The 18,789-nt window shown below is 52.5% G+C and overlaps 6 protein-coding genes across 6 annotated transcripts; 4 read left to right on the forward strand and 2 right to left on the reverse strand.

The window, feature by feature from the left end:
* Window positions 1-1,818: 1,818 nt before the first annotated feature.
* TRIREDRAFT_69066 (uncharacterized protein) lies at window positions 1,819-3,073 on the reverse strand (the record flags this gene model as incomplete). Its single annotated transcript, XM_006968957.1, has 3 exons — window positions 1,819-1,995; window positions 2,059-2,412; window positions 2,708-3,073. 3 exons carry the CDS (start codon window positions 3,071-3,073, stop codon window positions 1,819-1,821), a joined length of 897 nt encoding a protein of 298 aa, XP_006969019.1.
* Window positions 3,074-5,579: 2,506 nt separating this feature from the next.
* TRIREDRAFT_5647 (GPCR, PTH11-type) lies at window positions 5,580-7,063 on the forward strand (the record flags this gene model as incomplete). The annotated part of the gene is made up of 3 exons (XM_006968853.1): window positions 5,580-5,801; window positions 5,977-6,455; window positions 6,520-7,063. The coding sequence occupies 3 exons, from the start codon at window positions 5,580-5,582 to the stop codon at window positions 7,061-7,063; spliced, it is 1,245 nt and encodes a 414-aa protein (XP_006968915.1).
* Window positions 7,064-8,196: 1,133 nt separating this feature from the next.
* On the reverse strand, window positions 8,197-9,474 carry TRIREDRAFT_39426 (uncharacterized protein; the record flags this gene model as incomplete). The annotated part of the gene is made up of 5 exons (XM_006968866.1): window positions 8,197-8,799; window positions 8,852-8,998; window positions 9,065-9,155; window positions 9,210-9,346; window positions 9,409-9,474. Coding segments are annotated over 5 exons (1,044 nt in total), but the record flags the coding sequence as incomplete, so codon positions are not given.
* Window positions 9,475-10,497: 1,023 nt separating this feature from the next.
* TRIREDRAFT_111494 (uncharacterized protein) lies at window positions 10,498-12,261 on the forward strand (the record flags this gene model as incomplete). Its single annotated transcript, XM_006968891.1, has 1 exon — window positions 10,498-12,261. The coding sequence occupies one exon, from the start codon at window positions 10,498-10,500 to the stop codon at window positions 12,259-12,261; it is 1,764 nt and encodes a 587-aa protein (XP_006968953.1).
* Window positions 12,262-13,353: 1,092 nt separating this feature from the next.
* On the forward strand, window positions 13,354-13,774 carry TRIREDRAFT_111495 (uncharacterized protein; the record flags this gene model as incomplete). The annotated part of the gene is made up of 2 exons (XM_006968892.1): window positions 13,354-13,359; window positions 13,436-13,774. 2 exons carry the CDS (start codon window positions 13,354-13,356, stop codon window positions 13,772-13,774), a joined length of 345 nt encoding a protein of 114 aa, XP_006968954.1.
* A 1,573-nt stretch (window positions 13,775-15,347) lies between these two features.
* TRIREDRAFT_123827 (bifunctional catalase/peroxidase) lies at window positions 15,348-18,143 on the forward strand. Its single transcript, XM_006968893.1, has 3 exons — window positions 15,348-15,926; window positions 15,993-16,364; window positions 16,440-18,143. Exons 1-3 carry the CDS (start codon window positions 15,600-15,602, stop codon window positions 18,018-18,020), a joined length of 2,280 nt encoding a protein of 759 aa, XP_006968955.1. The 5' UTR covers window positions 15,348-15,599; the 3' UTR covers window positions 18,021-18,143.
* The last annotated feature ends 646 nt before the right edge of the window (window positions 18,144-18,789 follow it).

The raw sequence follows: 18,789 nt of genomic DNA on the forward strand, positions 1-18,789 counted from the left end.
CGAGCGGACCCTGAAAACCCTCAAGACCACAGGGCGGACGCTGACTCGAGCAATCCCGTCGGCCGCATATTGACGAATTATTCCCGATCGCCACCGGTACAGGCCCTGGCAGCAGGCTGAGAAGTGATACATAGCTTCCATCGCTTCTACAGAAACGGAAGCCTGCCTTGCCTGCCAAGGCCTCAGAAAGGACATTGCGAGCAACAAAGGAGCGTTTCCTCTTCCGCTTTTGTCGGCGAACCCCATCAACCCCGAACGAGAGCCTGGAACGCCACCTGTAACTCGACAAGTCTTGGCCTACTTTGGCATGCAAGTTTTGCCGATTCGACGGCTCATTCCTGAGTTGTTAGTATCTGATACCTAGAGCATTGCAGAGCAGAGCGGGTGGCAGTTGAAAGGACATGTCCGAGGGGGGCGCAAGAAATGTCCGAGCAGCTCCGCAAAGGTGTCATGAGGCGTGTGTTATTGGGCGGGAAAGAAACCAGCTTTATGTTCACACCCCTGGCTTCTCATGTTCGAGGCAACGGAAGAACGACACGGAAGAAAAGAAGGCTTGACGGCCCGAGGTTCTGGTGGGAAAAAGGGGATTCCCGTCTGCCCATCACCCGTTTGTGGTGGCGACATCTTACGACTGCAGCCTCGGACTTGGACTTGGGGCCGCCCTCTCAATTCAGTCACGCTACAGTACATACATACAAGCTCGTGTTTTAGCCTGTCTTGCTCATTGGTCGTAGTTGGTCTGTTTCCAGCTTCTCCAGCTGAAAGCGGGAGGCATTCCTATTGGCAAGGATCAAGAAGAACCTTTTTTTCTGCGCGAAGGATCCGGGCTTTGCAACCGAGGCCTACCACAGCTTGCCCAGCCCGTGTGTTTCTGGGTCTCTTCTTCCCAGCTATTCGGATTCTCAATAAGGAACCGCCATTCCCCCCCTGCTGCAGTGAGAACTCAAATCCCGGCAATGCAATTTATTTCCCCTCCCTCCTCCTCTACCCCCCCTGATGACAAACAAAGATCGAACGGGAGGATTCCCAACCTTGGCCAACGGCTCGTCTCCGGTCTAGCCGGGATGATGGCAGAAAAGCAGTTTAACTGATCGCCATTCGGGGCCCCTTGAAGCGCACACATAACAGACAAGAATACTGTAGGCTTCCTCTTCTTTCTTTAGTTGCCCGCGCCGGTCGAGCGGCTTGCATGGATCAATGGTTCGGTAGTTTTCGACGGCGTTCAGGACCAAGACTGAACCCCTGCACGAAGCTGGAAAACCACGGGATTTCTCTTGGTTCGTAAAAAAGTTTTTGGGAGAGGGTCCCAGCAGTTTGACCGCTTTGGTGTACGGCATCCGCCTCATCTCGCGCGGGTGGATTCGTCTGTGGATTTCGGCAGAGGCTTTCGGGTTGGCCTTGTTTTGGAGTTGGCCGGTTCAGCTAGACTTCCGCGGAGCGACGGTGGCATAGAGGTAGTGATAGTAGCTCGTTGTAGGCAAGTTTCACACCCTCTTGGTGGAAGAAATGCCTTGCGAGGCTGTAGTCTGTCTAGAGATTACGGAAGCCTGCTTGGAGAGAGATCGTCGACCGTTAGGTCAAGCTACGATAGAGAAGCCACTATCAAGCTGAAGGCGTAACGTTGACTCTGATTTAGCAGCATATTAAAGGGAAGCGAGGTGGAGCTTCCCTCTCATTATGGATACTACTACTTGAGACTCATATCAGATCTTGAAGATATGCATTGCTTTGGTATAGAGTAGTACTACGTAGGACTATATGGTATCTTATAACGACTTTGATGTTGCGAGCTCAAAACTTCATTCTTCCTTTGGACTATCACAAAGCAGAGTACTTGTTGATCAGCTGCAGAAGCTTCGCATCCACGTCCTTGGGGGTCGTGGCATTGAGGTAGTGACCACCATCAGTAAAAGACAGATCCGTCTCGACAGAGGACTTGAAGGCCTTGATGTGGTCCTTTGGCACCTCCACGCCGTAGACGGGATCCTGGTTGCCCTGTAGACATGGTCAATATCATTCACAGCCGAAACAAGGCTGGTGAAAGAGCTGAAAACTAACCTGGATCCAGTAGACAGGGCACTTGATGTCCTGCACCCGCCTCAGCAGGCCGTCTCGCTCCAGGAGGTTGAGGAAAGCTCCACGCAGCTTCTTCCGCCCGTTATCGCCGGAGTAGACCTTGTTGAGCGTGGCCTTCCAGAAGTCGGCCGCCTCAGGGGTGATGACCCCAGAAAAGCCAATGTTGACGACGCTCTCCCGCAGCCCCTCGTCGATGAGGAAGTCGGGCGTCGGCTCAGTGCTGAACAGGCTGTCGACGACGGGGCCCAGCGTCGTGGCGGGATCCCAGCATCCCTTCTCCCGAGATGCGGCCGACTCGTAGTCGAGCGAGCTGCCGAGGATCATGAGACCCTGAATCTGTACTCGAGCAAATGTCCACGTTAGCCCTCGTATTCCGAGGAGAAGCCTACTGTCATGTTTGGAGTGCGCTGAATAGCACCATTACCACTTGTAGTAATAGTACAAGCAGGTGTCTTGTTAGGCGAAGGAGCAGTGAGACACGCCAAACGGAGCTGAAGCCGTGCCAGTAGTCGTGGAGACAACTGGGGGAGGGGAATGGATGCGACAGGGATGGGATCAACTTCAACGAAAGCAAAGTTCATACGACATATATAAAGCGAGATATAGAAGCGAAACAGCTGCTCAAACATACCTTTTCGGGCGCCACGAGAGCCATTCGGGCCACGATCCATCCTCCCTGGCTGGTGCCCAGGGCAAAGGCCTTCTTGATGCCTAGAGCGTCCAGCACCTGGATGGCCATGATGGCCGTGTCCCAGTAGGTAAAGTGCTCGGCTGTGGTTTCGGTGGCTCCATGGCCAAGGGGCTCGATGGCGAGCAGGTTGGCCGCATCTGTGAGGTCCTTGTTGCCGAACTGCGTGTCGTACAAGGCAGAGGTCATGCACATGGAGTTGATGAGCACGACGGTAGGCTTGGTGGGATCGACGGCACCGTTGGAGAGGCGGTAGCCGGCAGTGATTCCGCCAAGGTGCGGCACTCTGATGGTGGTTCCGGCAGTCATGGTGAGAAGAGTGGAGGTTGTGTCTGCTGGAAAAGCGTCTAGTAGGGTCTCTTAGTGAGAGGAGTAGGTATGTAGTATGTAGCAGTCGAGGCGGGCTCTCAAGGGCACGATGCTGGGGGCGGTAGTTCTCGGTTGCGTCTGGTTCCCTTCGTCCTTCTTTCTTCGTCTCGGTCTCAAGAGTCGAGAGAACGGGCAAAGGCGTGGGGGACTAAGTATTTACTTGTAGTACAGGCTACACAGGCCATCGAGCATGGCATGGCCGGGTTCCGGAGCAAAAAAGGGAGCCGTCTCAACGCCTCCAAGCGCTTCTTTGAGTTGAGCCTCGGCCTCTCCCCCCCCCTCCAGAAACCGTTGAGACCAGCCTCGGCGGGGGTTGAAACCACATTATTTGCGTGGGCATGAATTTGCCCCGACCCGCATCTGCCCTGGCGGTGAAGACACGGCGAAGAGTCTCGGGAAAGGAACTAGTAATATCCAATATCTTGCCTCTCGGGGCTCAAGCCATGGGGGGGAACGAAGGCAAGGCCGGTCTGCCACGGGGAGGAGATTGTGGACTGCTGGGTGGTAGCACTAGCTGTTGGCCAGCCAGTCGGATCGGTGACATGACACATGCATGTTCCTTGCTGACGGTTGCTGCTTTGGGCAACCCCATGGACATCAGGGCACAGGCGGCTGTTTCAGGGTTATCGTTCCTGTTCCTGATCGAGATGCCGGTGACGTGCCCGTATCGAGTTGGGCATGCGACCGCAACCGCATAACCCCCCCCGGGGCCGCCCTGAAGCGAGTCAATCTCATGTCCCATCTGGATGGATCGAGCAATGCAACTTCTCTCGGCCTTGCCTTGCTCTGCTTTATCCTGTTGCTGGGTAATAGTTCGTCCGGCAGTCATCCCGGCAATGTGCGGAAATGGAGGGCATTCAGCAGGGGAACTGGCGGAGTTTTGAAATGCACCTGTAACTCGAAGACGCCTAGCTCAGCCCTCACCAGCACGACAAGGCAGCTCTGCCAAAGACTGAGCTACTACTACTCTACAGTGACTTGTGTGAGCTTCTTCAGCTTTGGTTCTGGCTAGTCAAGCCACCTACGAGACCTCAGTTGCTCGAGGAAACGGTCCGCCCCTTATCCTCCACTTGGTTCCTGTGCGCTAAACGAGGTTGAGAGTAGCAGCAGATGCCAGTCGAGATGGGGACGGCACAAGAAGATTCCCAATTGGCCTGGCGCAGGGCTTCTCCCGGCCGGAGCGAGAAGAACTTGGAAAGCCGTCCAGAAACTCGCAGGAGCCTTGTCCATAAGCCGCGGACCAATGACTCGCGCCCCCGGCACTCACACGGCTGAAGGCCATTGCCGTCGAAACGGCACAGTACAGACAAATTAATTCATACATACGAGTTGCTTAACAGAATCCTCCTCACGTTGCATCGATGGCAACTTCGGATCTGCGCCGCACAGGGATAACCCAGTATAGACACATACAGGCACCTGTATATAATACGGTGCGCGCCCAATCCAACCTCGTCAGTCTCTGTTTGACGCTAAAGAGGGAAAACAAGGGCAGAAAGAGGGCTGGACTCTTGTTGTCTTCTTCTTCGAGCCCTTTTGCCCAGTCTCCTTCCCACTTCAGAATGGAATCGAACCAGGACTCTGGTCGACAAAGTGGAAGCCAACCTGAACCACCGTACATGTGCATGTTTACGAGGTACGGGGGGGACGAGGGTTACCCTTGCTCGCCTTTCTTCAGCAGTTCGCTAACCCACGTGAGCCGCTGATCCTGTCAGATTATTATTTGGCATTGACTTTTGAAGATTATTCCGTCGCCCCCAATTGACTGTAAACTTGCTTGTCTAACGAATGTGCTCCCTACCTGGGTACCTAACTCGTAGGGAAGGTCTGGAATGACTGCTTGCAGCGTTCCACAAGTACGGATAAACGTGATAAACATGCCCCTGAACAGGTATGTCGTGATAGACGGCGAACGGCGGCCTCGAACTGCGATGAGGGGGCGGCCGCCGTTGCTTTGCATGCGTTGATGAGGCACCAAACGGCTGATCGTCGTCATTCTCCGGTTACGAATCGTCGTTTAGCGAGTCGTGCTGCCGCACACCTTTCGATTGCCCTCACGGGCAAAGGGGAGCCTCTCCCACAATTCATATCCTGAACCCACCGTCATGGTGTCCACAATCATACATCGCCACCCCTGGCATGAGCCCGGTATTAGCGTCGAGCACCTTGTTGACAAGAGGAACTACTAACTGAAAAGTCAAGGGGGGGGCTTGATAGGCGAAGCAAACCGGACTCCAGAGGGCAGGCAAGAAGAGTAAAAAAAAGAGAGTACCTAGAGAATGCAACCTTGGAAGTAGGTACTTGGAAGGAGTATTCTATTACACGTATGAAAGAGGACCTCGCGCCGCCCTCTCTGCTCCGGGTCCCATTTCCTCTTTTTTTTCCTCCGAATCGAGAGCCTGCATCACTTGATCCATCCATTCGACATCAAACCTCGGAATGCTCCATGGCTCCAGTTGAAGAACTCGTCGTGAGGGGGGCAGCAGACAGCCCGTCTGTGCTGCCGGGCCTGCCGGGCTACAACCCCGATAACCTCCAGCCATGGACCGTGCAAGTAGCGACGGCGATGACGATCTTGGCGGTTGGCTGCGTGATTCTGCGAATCATCAGTCGCCGGCTCAGAAAGCAGAAGCTTGAATGGGACGACAGAATGATTATCTTCTCAGTGGTTGGTTGCCCTCTCCAGTGTGCCAATATCTCGTTTTTCTCCTTCTTCTTCAGGCAATAGACAGTAGAGCAAGCAGAAGATTATACTGCTTGTCCTCTTCCTATTGCTCCATACGCGATCGTTCAAGACAAATCGAGACGTTGGAAGCTAAACATGTATCGTATTCGCTTGATAGGGCTGGTACTGCGTCGTCATCGGCTTCATCTTCGCCATGTACGACAACGGCATGGGCCTCCACGCGGACAAGGTCCCGCCCACGAAAATCGTCATGATGGCAAAGTGGCTCGTCGTGGCCGAAATCCTCTACGCCTGGAACCTTGGCTGGACCAAGATCAGTCTCCTGCTCATGTACTACCGCATCTTCCACGTGCCCTACTTCAAGAAGATGGCCTGGGCGGTGGGCGGCTTCGTCATGATCTGGGTCGTCACCATCACGTTCCTCTTCATCTTCATCTGCGTCCCCGTCGAGAAGCTGTGGTATCCTGACATCCCGGGCCACTGCATCAACCAGGTCGGCACCTGGATCGCCAATGCTTCGTCGACCATCTTTACGGATCTGGCCATCTTGGTCCTCCCCGTTCCACAGATTTGGAACCTTCAGCTGAGGACTGCCGAGAAGATGGGTTTGACTTTTGCCTTTGGCTTGGGTTTCTTGTAAGTGTCCTCAAGTCCCACGCCCTCCCTGAAGGTCCGTGTTTGAGTACTGATGAGTCTTCAGCGTCGTCTTCGCCTCTGCATACCGTACCTCGGTGCTCTTCACCTACAGCAACTCGGATCCCACCTATACCCTCGCTCCGACAGTCGGATGGACAATCATTGAGATCTCTGCCGGCATCATCTCCGCCTGTCTTCCCACCCTCCTGCCGGTCATCCGCCTCTTCTTCAAGAAGATCGGCATCAAGCGAAACTTCTTCTCCCCGACCCGCGGCGGAACCAGCGGCAAGTCGTCCAACATGAACAGCAAGATGTCCGGCCCCAGCCAGAACAGGAGCGTCAACGCCCTCGACGACTCGTCGCGCAGAGCCAACGGCAACGCCTTCTACCGCCTGGAGGACGAGACCGAGTCCGACGACGGCTTCGTCGTTGATTCGCAGCAGGTCGTTATGAACTCAAAGTTCAGGCCAGACTCCAAGTATGAAGACACTTTGACAACTGTGCGGCTCGATGAGAGCGAACCTAGGGCTGACCTCAAAAGGGATGACATTCCACTCAACGGGATCCGGGTTCAGACCGAGTTTGAGCAATCGACTTCTCCTAGGTAAATCACGGTTTTGAAAAGCACGCGGGCGTATCGATTTTGCCGGTTTCTTTTTCCTTTATTCGCTCGTTTAATGGCAGGAATCCATGGTCCCTGTGTGTCGCATTTGAAGAATCGGATCTAGAAAATATGGCATCGGAAAGGGGAGAGCCTGGTAATGGGATTGTTGCGGGTTCAAAGATATCAGCTTCTGCGAAGTACACATCATCGTTGGCAAGCGATTGAGTTTGGGTTTGACATAATGTTTGGAGATACCACTGAAGTTTAGTTGGGACAATTGATATACGTTTGGATTGTTCACCGTCCATGTTGTCGGTTGAGGGAAACGGATTGGCCTTGTATCTTCTGCCACGGCCTCTTGTCTAAGTCTAATTTGACAACGCCTTGACTTACCTCTGAGCAACTATTCCTTCACAGCTCGGCCAGACTTTTACGCCCACGTTTCGATTGCTATTCGGAGCTCTTATAAAGATGCGAGCCACTACGTGAAGAAGGCATCGACTGTGACTGTTCTAGGTTAGGCGAAGCTGGATCTAACTTGGCCAGCTTGATGGAGAGCGGCAAGTTGAAGAACAGCATTAATCTTTACAGCAGAAGATTCGGAAGCGCATCAAGGAGACATGAGAGGAACGTATCTGTGTGGAACTTAGCCAGCGAACACAGGTAGATTCAGTAGCTTGGGTACATGTAGAAAACGTCGAGACCATCATTCGCGCGTCTTCGCCCACTTCTTTGAAAGAGAGAGGACTAGGGAGACTTATAGCCATCCAGATAGCAGGGAACAGGTTGTATCTGCTCGCTCTCTGTATAGAAAACCCAATCGACAATACACTACTCACATCTTTCAGGGAATTTGCTGGACTATCTTCTTCAATCACCTCTTCTGAGAAGTATTCGGCCATACTAGAGGAAATAGACCATTGCCTTTTCAGTTCTATCACTAGAGGATAATCACCCCACGAACAAGTTCATCTTGTCAACGGTGTTGGCTTTGCCATACACTTCCGGTGCTGCTTGAACGGCCAATCTCCATACAGAAAGCAAATAACCACGTCAAGTTCCTTAGGACTATGTACTAATCTAGACCTCTTCAACCTCCGACACGAACTCTTCTTCTGCACTGGCAGTCACTTCCTCGGCATAGGCCCGATATCTAGCAAGCAAGTCGGTCCACATCAAAGCTGCACCGTTATTGGCAGTTCTCTGTTCTGTAAATGCAAAGTGTGCCACCAGTCCAGCACCATCCACAACAACACGTCTACCTAGCTCCTTTGGCCTGACTCTGGTCAGAAACTCCTCATCGTCACCAATGGGAAAAGGAAAGGCGTCTAGTATGTCGCGTCCGCGAATGGCTATGAAGTTGATTGAGCATCGCTCGTACATAAAGTCCCAGATGCCGAATCTGTACTGCGAAGTATTACTTGTCTCTAGGTGGTGGAGCAGGGAGTAATGTGCTTGTGCGGCTGCAGCCCAGTTTGTCGTGTTTGGGCCTCTGACCGTGAGACCCAAAGTAGAACAAGGGAAGAGTGATGGGTCGAACGCCTTTCCTTGGCTCGTGGAAACATGAAGCCAACGATGACCTTGATACGGGGCTGGTGTTGAGCCGTCTATGCGGAAGCCAGGCGGGCCGTCGATAGGCCCCTGATATTCAGGAAGCTCCGAGAGTCGCCAGGTGCTCTTCTTTGAGCTTCCGCTTCCTGTTGTTGTCGTTGTCGAGTCTTGCGGAGGGCATTTTACTTCCTAATCCGTTCGTCAGCATGGAAGCATGTGAACATGGTCTAGAGTCACTCACCGGCCAGTATGGCTCGTAAACACCCATGTGATAGTGTACACCGGAGATGGCGCCTCCATTTACGACGTTGGCAGAGACTGCAAAGTACTGCTGGTCCTCTAAAAGACGCTTGACGAGAGCAGGAATTGTGCAATCATCAAAGAAAATCTATATGTTTCTGTTAGTCTGTCCTATATCCCGGATCTGGAGGGGAAGGAAATTTGGCACGCATACCACATCATCATCTATCTTGATGTATATGCTCTCTGGCTCGGACACAACAGACCAACTCCCGGTCCAGTGACTCCAGTTGTATTTGCCTTGCCTGTCGGATTGGAACTGGCTGGAGTATTGATCACCTAACGGTGTTATTTCGAACTCTGTCGTTATAGTTTGCTGTGAATAAGCTGGGGTGCTTGCAACGAGCTCCTGGACATAGCCGATGTCGTCTCTGTTGTCGGTTTTGACAGCGAAAATTACCTCGTCGAGCAATCCTCCATTTTCTTTCAAGTTTCTCTATACATAGGTTAGACGCCCAATCTGGGAGCGACTGTTCATTGGATCACGGCAGGTCTCACCTTCAAGTAGTGGTTGAGAATTGACACAAATTCTCGCCGGCCATAAAATACCAGGGCAACAACTCTGATGTGCTCGGACGTGATGACATCGTCCAGAGCGTCTTCCGTAGGAGTTGAGCGAATGAGCATCTTGGTGTAGGTGGGTTGTATGAATGGTCTACCTAAAGAAGTCAACATTCATGTTCCGCAATACCTTAAATCTCAAGGGACTGGTTGAAATGACTGTTCGCCTTCCATACACTGGCTAGTTTGTGCCAGTACTCACAATGATGCTATGGCAGTTTGCAATAGGTACTACTCCATAGAGTCACGGCCAACGCAGTTGATGACACTCCCTCTGATAGCAGGCGAGTAAATGGCTGGCAGATAGTGCTATTTACCACTGAATGCATGGAGACCGCAGTGAACTTCACGAAACGACAAATAGGACGACCGTGGGTGGAGGGAGGCTTAAGTAGCTTGATGGGCCAATAGCACATATTTGCGTCGTAATCGGGATCTCAAAGAATCCTGACATATTTGTGTTATTGAAGTCATTCCTAGGCAGCCCTGATGATGGTTGCAACACCATGTCACGGCCAGCGTTCGGTGAAGCTTCACATGTTATCAAGTGAGGCTTAAGCGGGTGTTTATGCCCGGTTTCGATATTCTTCCTGGCATGCGGCGGAGGACATGGTCCGGTAGCAAGTTGCATCGCCAATAAAATCTTTATGATGCAGCAATCATGTAAGTAACAATTGGTTGAAGATCGTCAGGCGTTTTTTCAACTTGTATTTTGATGGTAGGATCGGTAAGGCTTTCTGAATCCTACGCGTGCCAAGCCTACAGGCAGCAACCAGTTGATCCTCTTGACATATGGACAGCCTCGTTTTGACACGTCTCTATCACATGCCAATCTAAGTAATAACTCGGGAGGTCATTCATGGAGACATAAAGGGCCAAAATAAGCCCTTCATCTAAGATGGGATGAGTTTGCAGCCTAGTTGCGTGGGAAACTGTCTACAACCCTTAGGATTGATATCCTGCCGCTTTCACCTTCTGTACTTTTCCACTTGAGCGACGCACCATCATCCTGATACTGGATCAACCATGTCCAATTCTTCACTGTACGAGCAATTGCCGCTTCCATCAGAGGAGCAGACTATCAGAGTCCTTTCCATAGAGCCGGGAACCAAGGGCACTATGGTCAAAGCCTCGATGTTCAAGTTGGATCTCAATGACCCCCAGCGACCCCCATACAACACACTCTCTTACACATGGGGCGAACCAACTATTGTCGACCAGATCATGGTCAACAGCAAGCCTATTGGAGTGGGAGCAAACTTATTCCAAGCGCTACAGCACATTCGTTCCTCCGAGTCACCGATTGATATCTGGATAGACGCCATCTGCATCAACCAGACAGACAACAAAGAAAAGGCCCACCAGGTATCACAAATGGACCTGGTCTATCGACTATGTGAGCAAGTCTATATCTGGCTAGGCTGCTCAGAGGCTTCCAGTACGGTTGACAATAACCCCTTCGCACTTGTGGAACATTTCGCCGCCAACAAGCATTTCCACGACCTGCCAGGCTACTATAAAGATGTCACCACCGGCCTCTGGAGTTGCGACACCGAACATGTGGAGTTTACCTCCATGTGGAAAGCATTTGACCTTGTTGCCAGTAGCCCATGGTGGCATAGAGCTTGGACAGTACAAGAAGCTGTCCTGCCAGCCAAGGCTGTGGTGATATATGGCACTTGGAAGACTTTGTGGGAAACCTTTGACCTCTGTGAAAGCTACCGATTGGAACATCTGTCCAACTATAGCGCAGAGTGCTGTGGCAAGTCATACGAAGCGGTAGGTGTAAGTCGAGGGTTTCCCATGGATCAAGTCATGGGATACGTCGCTTCGCTGAAGCGATCGCGCGGCGGTGCGCAAGGCTACAAAAGCTTTTCTGATATCAGCTTTGCGTTCATGAACCGCCAATGCTTCAACCCTAGGGACAAGATATACTCTCTCCTGGGATTTGCGGGCTCGGCTGCAGCCTCCCTCTATCCGGACTACACGAAAGAAGTCTCAGAAGTATACACTGAGGCGTTTCGCAAAATGATGGAGGAGAACGATATGAGTCCTCGGTGCTTACTTGGCGAAGGCTTCAATAGTCACAAGTTCAACTTGCCCTCCTGGGTGCGCGATTTCTCGGTCAGTTTTGATTCAAAGTTTCAGCTTGGTCGTGCTCAAGGAGCGTATAACCTCTTCAAAGCCTGTGGAGATAAACAAGGGAAGCTCGAATGGACAGACGGCAAGTCACTACTAGCAAAAGGAATGCTGGTTGACCAAGTCAAAGCTGTTGCCACATGGGTCTCGTCTTCAAATCCGGATAACTTGAAAGAAATCCTTGATGATTGGCGTCGGACTTGTGAAGACAACGGAGTCAAGGTCAGCACTGAGCAGAGAGACGAAGTGTTTGCCCGGGTCTTGTGTGGCGAGGTCACAGAGCAAGCTTATGGTCAAAAGCTACTCGAGGAGGATGACATTGATCTTCCCAACGATGCACAGTGGAGTGTTTACCTAGGAGAAGGAAACGCCCGTGCTCTTCCCCGAAAATATAGGATAGCTATTGGGTCGACTATAGATAGGAAGGTTCTCTATGTAACCTCCTCAGGGCGTGTTGGTCTGTCGTGCCCCGGCATCACCGTTGGAGATGAAGTTTGGGTCGTCTATGGTTCGAATGTACCCTTCATACTGAGGCGTCAGTCTGGAGCAGGCATTGAGCACCGTTTAGTGGGGGAGACGTATCTTCATGGGGTCATGCATGGACGTTGCGTGGGAGACGACGATTCAGGTGTAGACTTGTGTCTTGTGTAGATGATGTGCTGGGTAAGGTATATATATCTGGGGCTGTATCCATTGGACTTTTCAGATGAAGAGGGCGGGTGTTTGAAGCAATCCAGAAGAGCCATCATTCAAGCGGTGTTTTGCGGCGGACGAGGCTCATTCATGTTCGCAGCCATGCATCAAGTGCCTATGGAATTGGATCGAACAACTTGGTGCTGTAAGGATCGATGACCGTCGAGCCATTTCCGTGACTCTCAGGCCACCCGTACATACAACAAGAAGGAAGACTAAAGCGGTTGACACCTCTCTTCTCAGCCGAGATCCCATTTAGGAATGTCAGTATCGATTCCCCCGCACCGGAGAATTGGTCGATATTGTCCTTTGCACGTACGGAGTATGTATATGCATATATTTCCACCTACAGCAGGAATTTGTAAGAGTTACTAATTGGTGAGAGAGAAGCCACTGCCCAGAGAGGGAGCGCCCGCAGACGGAGTGAGGTATTTTGGCTATAACCAGAGTTCCACACATCAGGCTACTATGATTTGCATGTGTCTTATTTGAACGTCTACATAGAGCTCGATACGAAAAGACTGTAGAGCGCGGTGGAAAGCCATGGTAGCTGTAACCAAGTACCTACTGATAGTTGCGATTTTCACTTGATCTTGACTCGCTCAAGGGAAGCTGTCCGAACAATTCGTGAACTGCTTCATGCTCAGCCGCACGTCTACGAAACTATTCACTACAACACGTCATGAGAAACAAGGCAGCACAACGAGGCAAAACGAAGCAATTTTTCCGATAGATTACTATCGTGTGCGTACGTATTTGAATAGCTCGAATCAAATAGTCAATTTACTTGCGTTGCAATTGCTGCGTAATTTAAGCGAGTCTCGGTGCTTATTCTTGCAGCCTGCATTCATAGTCATCCTATGCTTCCATCACCAGCCTTATAGAGTTAAGCTTTGGCTGGCCTTCTATAATTGAACATCCTGGTTGGAGCTGTCAAGGTGGGCTTGTGGGCGTGTATAAGAAGACTTGTATACCGCTTCATCAGATTATCAGATGGTCTCACGTCTATACTCTCCATAACCCTCAAAGACAGCACACACTCTGTACGAAATGAAGGTTCAACGCTCCCCCCACTAGAAGTTTCACTGTATATCACTACTTCGCCGAGTTCCACTAATAGATCTAACAACAGGTCTTTGCTCTCGCCGTTTCCCTTGCTGGCCTGGCTGCAGCCGCCCCCCAAGCAATCGCCAGCGTCTATTACGAGCAGTGGTGGGATCCGGGCTGCAACGGCCGAGCCCTGCTGGGAGGCACCCTGTCCCAGGGCTACTGCGTCCGCGTCGAGGATTTCCCCGGACAAAGCGTCAAGCTCACCGTGACAAGCCCATGCCCTGAGGGCACTTCGCCTCAGGTGACGGTTTCCAGCTCGGATGACTGCGACAATGGCCCTGTGGGATGGACATTTGATGCGACGGGCGAGTGTATTGATGTGTCTATCCAGCCATCTGCTATTCACCTGAACTGTGTCTAAGGGAGTGCTGAGATTGAACGGGACATGAGGAGTTTTGAGGCGTCGAAGGGCATTGAAGAGTGGACGTGTGGGTTATAGCGTCACTTGATAGGCGGAATAACTATTATGTGTGGCTTATACCATGCCAATCTTCGATTTATCGCCTCGATAACTGTTCATTACAATCGAGTCCTTGTCAATTCAAACGATTCCTTGAAACTATTGCTACCAACACTCTCACAAGGATGTTGGTGACACTTTGTAGCCAGTGTCGTAGGTAGCTGTGGCAGAGTCAGTGGCATCGTGTGGAGATCTAAGGAAAGACTTGGCTTCGATGAGACGTGACGCATTGCATATAGATGGTGGTTTTCGCCTCTGGATGTGGCAAACTGTAAAGCAGGCGAATGGCAAGCATTTATTCGTGGAGGCAGTGGCAGGTTAGCAACATCATTTAGGGCTGCTTATATGTGGGCAACGTGTTGAGGGTTCTTGTTGAGCAGTTCGGAGTGAAATCTGTTCGCATCATGCATGTAAGAACCCTATCTCTCGCATTCACTCACATGCCTTGTATGTCCAGCGTCTATTGCCCCTTGTCTCGATAGCCACAATCGACGGCTAGCAAGTCTCTCCGATTGTTCCAGAAGAGGGCAATAGCAAACATGTGGGACAAGGACGTGAGCTAGCGTGTAAGTGACGATTCGGGCAATTATCTGAGAGTGAGGGAGATTGCAAGCCATCTACGAAATACAAGGTAAAGTATATCTCAAGTCGAAGAGATCATAGATGCACAATCAAAATTTGCCATTTCTGAAACAAAGGCTCTGGAGGCGCATTATCATATCTTCACGGCTCCCCTGGTCCAAGTGGCACAAGTCGCGGAGAGTTTCCCTGTATCGCAGATCGCCAATCGCCGGCAGCTACTGTAAGAGGACACGCTCAGCGAGGTGTCAGGAGTCCTTTGCTAGCTCGGGTGGTTGTGCACGGCTTTGGGTTAGCAAATGCGGAGAAAGAAAGCAAGGCCGAAGTGCCAGAATAGAAGCAGAGGCCACAGTACGCATTCCTTCTTCTTCCCCAACTAACACGGATGGGGAGTAGGTAGACGCGTGCCATCGAGATGATGACGGTACTTGGACGACGGCTCGAGGATCGCCATACTGCCAAAGTACCGAGAGCTCACCACCAAGGGATACGCCCCTCAGCAACGTGCGAGCCCCCGGATAGTTGCATCCGAAGAGAAGCGGCAAGGCATTGATTACTCCAAGTCTCCTGATTTCCCAGCAGCCAGCTCGCCCCCCTTGCCCCGATTCGAACAGCTTCCACCCTCCACCAAGCTAAACGACCCCGCCTGTTGCTCGAGGAGCCGCGGGTCTTTGAAATTGCGAGGCTTCGGTTCGTCAGCACCGACAGCGATGACACAACCGCCGCCAATGGCGTTGCACCCGCAGATCCAGATGAGGCCTGCGAGCGGCGTGATCGCGACATTGGCTGGCAGGCCGGTGACATGCTGGAGAAACGCGGGGTTCGTGCCTCCAGCCAAGTCCAGACCCCTCCTCCTCCTCGTCTGGTTGCTCTCCTCCTCTTGGTCGGGTGGTTTGTACTGTGCATTTATATTGTTTGTTGTCTCCTCTTTTCCGTCCTTTGGTCCTTCTCTTCTTCCTCCTCCTCCTCTGTGTCCTTCTTTCCCTCGAGCTCATCTGTTAGCGGATTCTCGACAAGAGTCGGCCAACATTGGGCTTGCACTTACACCAACCAACACCACCTACTAGATACCCCCCCAACTGCAACCCTCTATTTCGTCTTCAGAATCAATCAAAACACATCCAAGAAACCAACGAGAACAGCAAAAATGGCCGAGAAGAAGTGCCCCGTCAACCATATCAACGCCGCAGGCCACGGCACCAGGAACAAGGACTGGTGGCCCGAGTCCCTCAAGCTCAACATCCTCCGCCAGCACACAGACGTCACCAATCCTCTCGGCCCCGACTTTGACTACCCGGCTGCCTTCAAGACCCTCGACTACGATGCCGTCAAGAAGGACCTTACGGCCCTGATGACCGATTCTCAGGACTGGTGGCCCGCCGACTTTGGCCACTACGGAGGCCTCTTTATCCGGCTGGCATGGCACAGCGCTGGCACGTATCGTGTCACTGACGGCCGTGGCGGCGGTGGCCAGGTAAGAATAAACAAATTCGAAGAATTGTGAACAGAACATCACTAATTCATCCCCCCCCGAAAACAGGGCCAACAACGATTCGCACCTCTCAACAGCTGGCCCGACAACGTGAGCTTGGACAAGGCTCGCCGTCTGCTGTGGCCCATCAAGCAAAAGTACGGCAACAAGCTCTCGTGGGCCGACCTCCTCATCCTCTCCGGCAACGTGGCTCTCGAGTCCATGGGCTTCAAGACGCTCGGATTTGCCGGCGGCCGTCCAGACACTTGGGAGGCTGACGAGGCTGCCTACTGGGGCGGCGAGACTACGTGGCTGGGCAACGATGTTCGATATGCCCACGGCTTCGAGGGCACAAAGCCTGGCTCTCACGGTGTCGTTGACTCCGACGAGAAGAGGCACACTGATATTCACTCTCGCGAGCTCGAGACTCCCTTGGCTGCTGTATGTATTTTCCCCATTAGTAACCACTTCTCGGCCGCACCGAACATTATATACTGACTCTTATTCTCATGACAGGCGCACATGGGTCTGATCTATGTCAACCCTGAGGGTCCCGATGCCAGTGGTGACCCTGTTGCCGCTGCTCGCGACATCCGCGTCACCTTTGGCCGCATGGCCATGAATGACGAAGAGACTGTCGCTCTGATCGCTGGTGGCCACACCTTTGGCAAGACTCACGGTGCCGGTCCCTCGAGCCACGTTGGTCCCGAGCCTGCTGCCGCTCCTCTCGAGAACCAGGGCCTTGGCTGGGCCAACAGCTTCGGCTCTGGAAAGGGCCCCGACACCATCACCAGTGGCCTGGAGGTGACCTGGACCAAGACGCCTACCAAGTGGAGCAACCAGTATCTGGAGTATCTCTTCAAGTACGACTGGGAGCTCACGACCAGCCCTGCCGGAGCCAAGCAGTATGTGGCCAAGAACGCCGAGCCCATCATCCCTCACGCCTATGATCCCAACAAGAAGCTGTTGCCTACCATGCTGACGACGGATCTGGCGCTGCGCTTTGACCCTGCCTACGAGAAGATTTCTCGTCGCTTCCTGGAGCATCCCGATCAGTTCGCCGATGCGTTTGCAAAGGCCTGGTTCAAGCTGACGCACCGTGACATGGGCCCCCTGAGCCGATATGTTGGCCCTGAAGTCCCCAAGGAGGAGTTTGCCTGGCAGGACCCCATCCCTCCCGTCAACTTTGCGCTGATCAACGAGAGCGACATTGCTGCGCTCAAGAAGGAGATTCTCAACTCTGGCGTGGCTCCGTCCAAGCTCATCTCGACCGCTTGGGCATCGGCCTCGACGTTCCGTGGCAGCGACAAGCGAGGCGGAGCCAACGGTGCCCGCATCCGTCTGGCGCCCCAGAAGGATTGGAAGGTCAACAACCCTCCTCAGCTGGCCGAGGTCCTTCAGGCACTGGAGAAGATTCAGAAGAGCTTCAACAGCTCCCAGAGCGGCGGCAAGAAGGTGTCGCTGGCTGACCTCATTGTTCTGGCTGGAGCTGCCGCCGTTGAAAAGGCCGCCAAGGATGCCGGACACGACATCACCGTCCCCTTTATCCCTGGCCGCAACGATGCCACCCAGGAGCAGACGGATGTCGAGTCTATTGGCCACCTCGAGCCCGTCGCCGATGGTTTCCGCAACTACGGCAAGTCGACGCCCAGAGTCAAGCTGGAGCACTCGTTGGTCGACAGGGCCCAGCTCCTCACTCTTACCGTGCCTGAGCTGACTGTCCTCGTTGGCGGTCTGCGTGTGCTCGGCACGAACTGGGACGGATCATCTCACGGTGTCTTCACCAACCGTCCCGGAGCGCTGACCAACGACTTCTTCGTCAACCTCTTGGATATGGGCACCGCCTGGAAGGCCAACCCGTCTGATATCGATCTCTTTGAGGGTACCGACCGCAAGACTGGTGCAAAGAAGTGGACGGGCACTCGCGTCGATCTCATCTTTGGCGCTCACCCCGAGCTCCGCGCCGTTGCCGAAGTCTACGGCAGCTCCGACGGTGGCCAGAAGTTTGTCAAGGACTTTGTGGCTGCTTGGACCAAGGTGTCGAACCTGGATCGCTTCGACCTGCCCAGAGATTCTCCCTCCAGGCCTCGCTTGTAAGTGAGCAGGTTCATCTACGCCACTCAAATGTTTTGGCAGCAATTGAGCAGATGTAAGTGGGGGTTCTTCATGCACTTGAAAAGCAAAGCATCGAGTATGTAGATGAATAAATAGTAAAATTGTAACTGCGTCCCATTTGATGTGATTCTTGATGTGAGTTGTAGCAGCCGAGTGATATTACCAATCCGTTGATCAACAATTGTTTTCTCCATAGCAGAGATGTCCAGATCATTCATAGCTCTCACGAACGCGCCCTTTTGCACTTGATGCTCGGGGACCTGCCCGTGAGCTGCTTCATGAGGTTTATCGTCATATCATACGAGGAGATACTCCGTACCTACTAAACGGTGGCATACCTTACGAAGCACTTGCAAATTTCCACCCAAAATCCACCAACAAAGCATATCGCTACAACTAAGTGAAAATAAACATCTACCTACCCGCTCAAGGAGTCAAGACCCCTAATCTTCCAAGGTAAGGTAGGTTCAGAAGCGATAAAAGGAAGGCTTCCGCCCGTTCACATGCTTGAAGCCACCAGATTCAAATCTCAGACTAAAGAAAGACCCATCACTGCCAGAAGCGGATCCGACCATCTAGTACATAGTATAATTGGCCACGTTTATTCCCAGTAGCTTATAGACTATTAGATCACGGATGCAGAAGGTGGAGGTTTCCTAATCGGTGAGTATTAGCCGGGGACCCATGACACAATCTCGGGCTGTCTATGATGCCGATGGCTGAAGGGCGATGAAATGCTACGTCGAGGCCC

Source organism: Trichoderma reesei, assembly GCF_000167675.1.
Source record: "Trichoderma reesei QM6a unplaced genomic scaffold TRIREscaffold_27, whole genome shotgun sequence".
NCBI lineage: Eukaryota > Fungi > Ascomycota > Sordariomycetes > Hypocreales > Hypocreaceae > Trichoderma > Trichoderma reesei.